At 50.7% G+C, this 9,998-nt stretch overlaps 1 protein-coding gene across 2 annotated transcripts in view; it reads right to left on the minus strand.

Annotated features, from left to right (window-relative positions):
- Positions 1 to 9,163, minus strand: part of C2CD2 (C2 calcium dependent domain containing 2) — a 39,947-nt gene extending 30,784 nt beyond the window's left edge. Inside the window, exons 1-2 of one of the 2 annotated variants that reach the window (XM_048071475.2) lie at positions 8,667 to 9,161; positions 6,947 to 7,045 (exon numbers count right to left, since the gene is read on the minus strand). In XM_048071475.2, coding sequence (XP_047927432.2) covers positions 6,947 to 7,045; positions 8,667 to 9,011 — 444 coding nt within the window. In that variant the 5' untranslated portion in view covers positions 9,012 to 9,161. Of the gene's footprint in view, positions 1 to 6,946; positions 7,046 to 8,666 lie in introns of both variants that reach the window. The other variant, XM_048071476.2, reaches the window with a different exon arrangement.
- Between the last annotated feature and the right edge of the window lie 835 nt (positions 9,164 to 9,998).

The following is a 9,998-nucleotide window of genomic DNA, read 5'->3' on the forward strand; positions in this document are numbered from 1 at the left end:
GAGTGTTTCCCTGTTTGTTAATGGAAAATAGCATATCAGGCAAAACCCATTTTTACCTGGAGTAGCATGATGGTTTACGGAGTAAGAACACGGAGAAAGTAGAATTCTTGGCAAAAACTTGAAGGGAAGGAGGATCTGTTTTCATCTAAGATGCTGCCTACCAGCAAGAGACCGCAACTGCCACTTCTCTTCGTAAGTGACATTTCTTCAGAAATATAGCAGATGCTTTTGACAGACCTGAGCAGAAACATGTAGGCCGTTTGCCCCAGAACAGTAACATGAATAAAAATATCGGAGCTTCCTATGCTGTGCTCTTCTTCCACCATGGCCCCATCCAGCCTCCTTCCTCAAATTCTCTTTCTCTGAGCCGGTGAAGAGCAACCACCAACAAACCCCAGCTCGTTCGTATCCTGCAAAGCTCTAGTTACGCAACAAAATGCATTTGCCAGCAAGTAAAGGGAAGGTCAGGCAAAGCAACCCTTTCTGGTTGACAGGGCAGAGAAAGAGAGAGGATAGATTTTTGTGAGAAAACAGTAGCATCTGGACTGGTAAACTGCTCTTCAATTTCATTTGTCTTCCTCATCTCTTTCCCACCCTTCCATACAAAGGAAATCACCTGGTCACCAACCTTTTACTTTCAACAGAGGCTAGAAAGCCTGTAGTTTCTGTAACAAAATTTCTCTTAAAATGAAGACCTTGCACCACCGCACAGCAGCTGTGGCTGGCTAACTCTGGACTCCCAGAGGGGTTATGCTGCAGCTCCTCTCCTTCGCTATCTTGTAGCTGGACAAGCAAGACCTCTACTCTTGCAGAAGTAGGGTGAGGTGAAGCAGCAGCACAAAGGCACCAGAACTCTTCTGCCTTATCACTCCAGCATCTTGGACAGACACTCCACCACCAGCAAGGCATCTCTGTGCATTTTGAGGATCTTTTATCCAGCAGCAGCTCCCAGCCCTTCCTCTAAAGTTATTAGTACAATTACCCTAAAACACTGTTCCAGGCAAACAAGAAGGAACAAGACTGAAGAAACATTACCATCAGAGCAAGACAAATATTTTTCTAAGTAACTGAAGTGCCTGAACATGTGTACTCACAGCTATCGAAGTCCTGCCCTCCTGCTTTGCCTTCCCCCTCTATAACTTGACTCTGCAGTTCTTCTGGACAGAGCTGCAAAATTTCAGCTTCTCTCCTTTCAGCAAAAGCTACTTCAGTTCAAGGAGAATCAGAATGCCTCTCCTTGTCACTCAGGGCATCCTCTTGCCTTGAGATGTTTCAGTATTGTTCCTGGCACCACACAGATTTGTGCTTCACACACGGCCTTTCTGTTACTCCTCCAGATCAGCCTTTCTTCCCCATCTCTCCGTGCGAGACAGGAGAGCCCCTCCTGTGGTAAAAGGGATGGTGAATGGCCATGATTTCAGAAGGAAGTTCATACAGTTCAGCAGAACAAGTTCTTCTCCACCTTCCCCAAGCCTGACTGTATTGTGTGCATGTGCAAAACTCCCGATGTTACAGGCCTGATTGGTTTCCCTCTGGACAGAAATAAGTTTTACTGCATTTAGCATCTATTTCAAGAAAGAACAAGTTACTCGAGGCTGAGAAATGTATATCTGTACCATGTAAGTAATAATCTTTAAAAGTTTGCACAAGAAAACAAGTATACCCTGAGGCAGCAATGCAGTGAACGCTGTTTTCATCTCAACTGCAGGAATCGCAATGCTATGAGATTTAGGGGCCCCACAATTTCCAATTCTTGTTTTAGATTACCACTCTGAGAAAGAAAAGGCCCTCATTCTGGCACAGATATGTTATCTTGTCCACGGCCACAAAGATAGTTTGTGTGCTCAGCTTAAAACCTCCCCACGGGAAACTTTTCCAGTCAGAAACTTCTGCCTTTTCACAGTCATTACGCTCAGCTGTTTGAGAGGAGAATTACAACACCTTCCTTGGTTAAGCAAGCCTATGCATTAACTTCTTGAGGGGCTTTCTGTAGCTTCTACACCATTCCCTCTTCACTCGAGCAGTTCATTAAATGAACAGACAAAATCAAGGACAGAACACAAACGCAACGTCTAACCCAGGCACAGCTAGTAGCAGATTTTTAGAAGCTGTTATCAAAGCAAGTTTGCCTGCAAATATAATGAGAAAATCTCAGATCAGTTTTCCAAAGTGACAATAAGCACACAGATGAAGGCAGGGTGAATGACGGAATGAGTGCACAGGAGGAGGAGTTACCACGTGAGCAAGAGAAGCAAAACAAAAACTGATACACCGAGTGAATTTATCCATTCCTTTGTGTCTGACAGACAAATTCAAAGCAGTGGAAAAAAGGGCAGGGGGAAGGGGTGGTGGTTAAAAACAACAGTCAGGGAGTAGAAGCAGACACGAGAGGTAGACTTTTCAATCAGCCTGTAAGGCGAAGCGAACATCAGATGGTGGGAGAACGAGACGCAGTACCTATATTTAAGAAGGGGAAAATAAACACCAGAAATAGATTTGGTAGTTTGGCCTCACTAACATGCAGGTTAAACAAACAATTTAGAAGGTGGCATAGCTAGACACTGATACAAAGGGAAGACAATAAAATGCAAGAGAAGTTTGCCAGCTTGTCCTACAGTAACTCAGAGAGAGGCACTGGAGTGCTAGGGCACCCCTGGCACCTGCTGGCAGACGTGGCACAAACCTGCAGGAGGACCACGAGCATCTGCAGCTGCCTGACAGTGCCAAAACCAGCACTATCACCACTCAAACAAACAAATCCCAGCCCGGATGCCTTCCTTTGACAAGAAACTCATTTCCTAGGTAGGTTAGATCCATTATGCTGTCTTGCCTATTTTAACCAGGACACCTATGTCCAAAACTCCTCAGTAGAAAACTGAAAGGAAGTATGATGCTGAGGAAAGAAAGCTGGGAGGCAGCAATATAGAGGAAGATTAGGGCGTTACACAGAAAAGCTGAAAAACCTTGATGAATAGAAGAGAAATGCAACTCAAAATTCAGAGCATGTGTGCCAGAATCAACAAATAAGCTCCCCTATATAGGAGCAGTATCGCTAGGAGAAAGCCAAAGCGAGAGAGACCTGGATTTATCAAGTCAACCACAGTGTAAAGGAGCCATGGGAGAGGCAGATCAGAAGCCTAAAACACATTGGAAAAGAGCTGTTAGAGGCACAGGGAAGCAGTCAACGTCAACACACAGGGAGACCTTGCTGTAGTGCTGTGTTTCACTTTAGCCATCACGTTCAAGAAACACGAATCCAACTGGAGCGGCTGCAGAGACCGGACGCACAGGCGTGACTGGCAAACCAGCACTGTGAAAGGAGACTTGAGGAACACCTTATTTACCCAAGCCAAACAAAGGCTGGAAGGAAACATAACTCCTCCGTAGTGTACTTAGTGACTGAAAGCACCAGGGAAAAAAAAAGTAAATATCGTCAGGATAAAGGATTATGCTAGTACAGGAAGAAAAAAATTATACAAAAAATAGCTGCATAGGCTATGATTCTTCTTAAGCTTGTGAAAAAAAAAAGTAATAAAAAACAAGCAAACAATAATTAAAAGAGCAAATCTCCAGGACAGCTTTTCAAGCACAAGAAGGAGTTAAAGGACAACAGAGATTGCACATGGTGGTCAGGACGGTTCAGCCCACCAACACTAATCATCGATAAACACATGTACACAACCAGGGATGAATCCCAGGTAATGGCGCAGCATTCACAATCAGAAACCAGCCTCTCCTGCGGTGGAAAACAGCCGTTGCTTCACAATGCCTTCGCTTGCTTTGGAGCGAGTGGAGCTGGGTGAGCCCCGGCACGATGCCAGCCAGCATGGGCTGCCAGCTGGAAGCGAAGGGAGACGAGGATGAAGCTGCAACAGCAGCGTGGTTGAATGAGGCCTATTTGTCAGCCTGCAGAGTAGCCCTCCTTTCTCTCCAAGACTTATCCCAGCGAGATTCATCATATGAAGGCTTCCCGTTAGCTTTTCTGTTTGCTATTGCCTGATGCGATGCGATGCAGTCGTTCCTTGTATAGCAACTTCTCATGAACCACTTGTGAAAGGAAAAGTGAGCAGTGGGCCCTCTGAAGGCATCTCTCTGCTCTGTTTAAGCATGAAAAGAAGGGGATTTCTGCTCCAGTTTAATGGTTAGGGAACAGACTTGGAAGTTCGCTCTGCCCAAATCCTTCCGTGCCAAGCTCGCAACAAGAGAATTGTCTTCTCTGGAGCCTTTTATTGTTTCTGGGAAGTTCAAAGCCTCTGGAAATAGGCTGCAGTAATGGAAAGGCTGGCAGAATTAGCTGAGAATATTGCTAATGTTTACTTTATTGAAACAAAACAGCCAACACCACACAATGAAAACAGGCCTCTTCATTCTATATATTTAGGCCCTGGCCCAAATCTGGAGCGACGGCTACGTATAAATAGAGGCTTTGTCAAGAAGCAGCGCGGTGTAACCTTCCTCCACGGAGCAGCTCCGTCACAATCGCAGCGGCGATTGCCAAGTTCACAGCCAGCAGCTTCCCTGACAGCGTTCGCATTGGCCAACACACGCCTCTTTTACAGCCTCAAGCTCCTTCAAGGCAAGGACAGTTGTATGCAGCTAAGGACAGCACGTGTCGGAGCGCGTCCTGCTCATAAACAGGGCTGTCAGCAGTAATATAACAGTTACAGCCTGTCTGGCAATCCCGTATTGATTCGGCATGAGTGCAGGCAAGCCTTGCCAGGCGTGAGGCTCGTACCCAGCACCACGCAGGATCATCCCCTGGTGCGCTCCACGGCCATTCAAGAGGACAAAACCATGCGCCACAAAAGAGAAGTGTGCCACAGGGATCCATCGCTGTACCTCTGCATCCCACGGTTGCAGATTTTGAACTCTCACCCTCATTCCTCTGTTTCCTTTGATGACCACAATCTCTCTGATGCAAAGCCTTCAAAATACCTAGTCAGAAACGACGTGCAATAAATCAAGCCCTGGCTGCTGACCAAGGCTCCTATACGCTCTCGCTACCCAGATCACAAGTAAAGCAGCATGCCGAACCAGTTACAGGAAAGCAGTCCTGTGCCAGCTGATGCCCCAGGCAAGTGCAGAGCTCTGTGGGACGCTACAACATTGATAAACAAGCAGCATATGGTCACAAGCCACATTCAGAGCCAGTCAGACCAGTAGTGAGTTACAAACACATATCAGAGGCCTGAGTCTGGACAGGCTGCCGAGAGAGATTTCAATTTCATGTTGTGTTTTCTGGTAATGCTTGCAAAGATTTAGGGTTTGAAGAGCAGGGGAAAAAGAAATAAAAAACTCCAAAACTCTGGACCTTTGGTATTACCTGAAGAGTACATAAGAGAATTACCACATGAGAAAACTCCTGAGGTGTTTAGAGAAAGGTACAAATTTAGTGAAGGAGTGAAAGTAGCACCCAAGTACAATTCTAAGGTTATTACATACTGAAATCCAAATAAATTATTCAGGTTATACCTTAACTGAAGGAGCACGAATAATTCAGAGCAATTTTTCTAGCAGCTATGCACAAGATTATGGAAACAGGTTTTGGCACAATTCAGAACAACCCAATTTACATAAGCAAAACTGTCTTAATCCAATACATTTTTAAAAGTGCTTATATTGCTTCAAGCTGCTATGAAACCCCATTAGATTGCTGGTTGCAATATTAACAGCTCCATTAGCATCCTGAAATGGCTAGACCCAAGGTCAGACAAGGACCAAGGGACTGCAGGCAGTGGCACAAAGCCCCAGGTAGAAGAGGGCAAGAGCACAGCCCCACAGCACGGCTTCGTGCAACACCACAGCAGCTCACCCGTCTTGAGCCACTGTGGGACCAACGCTCCCGAGACATCACAACCTTGCCACAGGGGGGAGAGAGCTTTAATTTCACTAGCCCTAACTGCTGGGGCAGGAAGCACTGGTAGGGAAAGGAAGAAAAAACAAACAAAACAAAACAAAACAAACAAAAAACTAAACCAGGACTAGAGAACAAGTGCACAAATGTCTTTACACGCTGGCAATTCCCAGCTGCCACTGATCAGGGTGTGACTTTAAGTTGAGTATCAGACAGACAAGCATGCATAGTTTTAAAAGGAATCATAGTATAGCTGCTTAACATTTAAATCAGACAAGCAAACCAAAACAACAAAGCAGAACTAGAAGTATTAAGCTAAACTGATTCAGGTGCCTGAAGCACCAGTTCATGTAGACTAGTAGTTACAGTAACTAGGATGAAAATACAAAAGCTATCCCTGCTAATAAGCACACAACAGTTTTTTCCTTTTAAGGCATCTGTACACGATTTTAAGAGCCATGTTCTGACTTATTTTAATATTGTGTGCACTAAGTGTGAGAAAAAACACTTCCTGGTAGGTGCTGGGGGGGTGGGCGAGGAAGAAGCAAACAATCCCTTCCTCACTGAATATAGGATTCAGTAGCCAGGATGTCACCCTGAGGACTCTGCACCTGCTCCACTGATCCTTATCTGGCTGGGACTCACAAAGCAAACCTGCAATCAGCCACACAAACAGCAAGCAAGAGGCAGACAAAGATGCTTTCCTGTCCCAGAGGAGAAGTGTCCCTTTCCTTCTTCATGAATTCCCCACCCCACGTGTCAACAATAGGATGGGGAACCGTAATGACAGGGGGGGTGGGAGAAGGCTGCTGTAGGAGGTGACGAAAGGTGTTTCTATAAACTTGGCATAACTCTAGTTATTGTTCATTTGGTAGAAGCCCTAGAGCACGCTGTTCATGACTTGCACAAGAAGTGAATCAACGCAAAGAGTTTACACAGGCTCATTAGAGAGGCAGTCCCTTACCAGCCTCCACAAACTCATCAGGTCAAATGCTCAAAGTACTGAGAAATCAAACTCCTGCCAACACTCGCACAAAAAGTTATACTTCTTGCTAAAAAGTAAACTGAAACAAAACAAAAAATGAAGTTTACCTTCTCTTGAGCTGACTTTACCACACTAACAACTTGTTTAACTGCTAGCTCAAGTGGTTCTTGTGGGTCATCTTCCTCAAATGTCAGCAACTGTGAATCCTAAGAAAGAAGAAGAGAAGCATTATTAGGTGACAAACCCATCACTTGAAAATGAGTGATGAAAATTCATGCCTGTAAAGATCCTGGAAGAACCAGAGACAGAACTGCAAACCTATGTCAAAACTCACGTGTTTTAATTGTGTGACAGCTCACTACATAATACAAGGTAGAGTCTGAAAACCTACACTTAGGACATACATATAGGCCTAATCATCTTTCACTGTACAGAATATGAAGGTATACAACATGCTGCAGGGTGAACCCCATGTGCAGCGACAGAGCTCAGTGAAACTGCTCTTCCTGATAAGGATTAACCAGTTATGCTTCAAAAACATTTTTGGTTTGGCCTAGCAATAGAAATAATATTTTTTTTGGGGGGGAGGAGCTCATGCAGCTGCTCTAGTCTACACCAAAACTAAGAAAACCCAAATACCAGCTTGCAGAGGTGAGGGATGAGCCCCTCCCCGGACCTTGCTGGTGTGTGGAAGCAGCAGTGCTGACAACTACTCGGTGTTCGCAGCAGGAGAAGGACGGCAGGCGCAGGTTTTGGCAGTGAGGTCACGCTCCTGAGGCACCAGCTATTGCATTCCCCAGGCAGTGCGCATACCGGGCGGCCGGTGCTGCCGCGTTGCTTTGTGCCGGCGCAGCAGCGCAGGCAGGCAGGAATTCGACGAGCTGCGCGGCGCTGGCGCTGTCTGGGGAGCAGCACGGTGCTGCAGTGCCAGGCGGTGAACTCACCGCAAGAAACCGCTCCAGCTGCTCTCTCGGGGAGGGCGCGCGCCCGGCTTCGTGGCTTCGCTCTCTAGCTGGGGACAGGACGCTTGCTGCTCGCCTCTTAGTTTCGGTTCCCAGCACCTGTTCCCAAATCCTCTCGGCTTTCCCCTTCCACGAGCAAACCCTCGTTTCTTAGCCCAGCCTTTCTGAGCCGTGCAATCCAGGAGGACGCCGTATTTTCCTTCCGCACGGCCGTGCCTGGGAAGCGTCGCGCTGCTCTCCTTATCTTCCACGCACACATGTTGCCTGGCTCTTCCTCCTGCCCCAGCCTTCCCCACCAGGCACAGAAAGCCCCGTGGGGCCGCTGGCCGGCGAGACGGTGCTCTGCCAGCGCCAGGAGGGCTGCAGGCAGGCTCTCTCTCAGGCTACGGCACACAGCAGCACTGGGTTGTTCGTCCCCAGCGTTTTCCACTGACGCAGCCAGGTCGCAGTCCCCAGGACTGGGGAATTCGGTGGCGGCTTCCCCTGACCTCGCTGCCCCTTGGGCCTGGGCACGCACGGCCACAAGGCGCCGAGCAGGGTGCCCTCAGCGAGCGGGAGGGCAGGACGGGAAGGAGCAGCCAAATTCGTCTGTGCTTCTTAACCCAAGCGGGCTAAGGGCAGACTAACCTCGATGTGGACGCCCCAGGGTCTCCAGAAAAACCCCGTCCCCAAAACACCCCGGTGCCTCAGCCACGGCCGGGGGCTCCCCTCGCACGGCGGGCACCCCGGAGCCCCGCATGCACCCGGCGGGGGGGGGACACGGGCGGCTGTCCGCGGGGCGCCCTGTCCCGGCCCCGGGCCTCCGTTTCGCCCCGTCCCGTCCCGTCCCGTCCCGCCCCGCCTCACCTGCGGCCCCGGCACTCACCGCCCTGGCCGCCGCCTCGTCGCGCAGCGCCGCCACCCAGGCCCTCCGCCACTGCCGCCGCCAGCTGCCCAGCGACAGCGCCCAGGCCAGCACCGAGCCGCCCTCCTCCAGCAGCTCGTCCCGCGGCGGCCGCGGGGGCGCCTGCTGCTGCTGCTGGGACTGCTGCTGGGACTGCTGCTGCTGCTGCTGCTGCTGCTGCTGCTCCGGGGTCCGCCGCCGCCCCCCGCGCAGGGCCAGCAGCGCGTACTGCACCAGGTAGACGGCCAGCGTGGCCAGCGCCGCCACGAAGAGGGCGACCAGCGCGTACCAGCGCAGCTCGGCCAGCCCGCCCGCCAGCCCCGCCATGGCTGACCATAATGGGAGCCGCGATACCGGCCCCCACCGCCACCACGGCGCTGCACGGAGGCGGCGGCGGCGGCTGCAGCGGGGCCGGGCACCGGCAGCCGCAGCCCGATCGCGTCCCCGTCCCCGTCCCCCCCCCAACACCGAGCGTCCGGCGGCGGCCCCGGGACCCGCCCGGCACCGCCCTCGGCGCAGGCAGCGCCCGCCCCCGCCGCCGGGGCGCTGAGGGGAGGCCGGGCCCGGCCCCAGGCCGTGCGGCGGGGCGGCCCCGCTGCCGCCATCGAGGCGTTTTATTCCTCCCCCTCCTTCGTGTGTGGGGGTAGACGCGAGTTTCCCCCCTTTTGGGGGGTTTCGGGGTGCTGCCGTATCGCCGTGTCCTCGGTTTTGTTCTGCATTGCTGTGCCTGCTCTCCCTCTCTCTCACACTGACCGCCTTTACCTCTTCCTAGCCAGGGAACCTCTCACCTATGTGTATTTTGCCCAATCCGTGCCCTAAAACAACCCGTGATGAAGTCACTGAGGTTGGCAGTGAAATGTCGCTTCAACTTCTTGCTCCACCCAGGTTTAGACTGTTGCCACTGTAGCTTTTAAAGGGCAGAAATATCCTTTCTTAGCTGGAAACTGGGATTCCAGATCTCTCAGTGTGTGCCGTGGGCCACAGAGGGATCGCCAGGGCTCTGGTGTGCCTGGCGGGGGAGCCCGCGGATGGCAGATGTTGAGGTGCAGAAGTTGTGCGGGCTCGCAGACCACACAGCAACTCTTGTGTGCTGGACGTTTTCAAGCTGATTCACAGCTAGAAGCAAAGGTAAAAAGAAAAGGGAAGTGAGTACATTACAGTCATCAAATGGGTGAAGGAACCCCTGGAGGCCACCCGCTCCAAGCCCTGCCCAAGCAGGGCCACCCAGAGCAGGCTGCCCAGGGCCGTGCCCAGGCGGCTTTTGGAGATCCCCAAGGAGGAGCCCCCACAGCTCTCTGGGCAGCCTGTGCCAGG

Source organism: Anser cygnoides, chromosome 1 (assembly GCF_040182565.1).
Source record: "Anser cygnoides isolate HZ-2024a breed goose chromosome 1, Taihu_goose_T2T_genome, whole genome shotgun sequence".
NCBI classification, from domain to species: domain Eukaryota; kingdom Metazoa; phylum Chordata; class Aves; order Anseriformes; family Anatidae; genus Anser; species Anser cygnoides.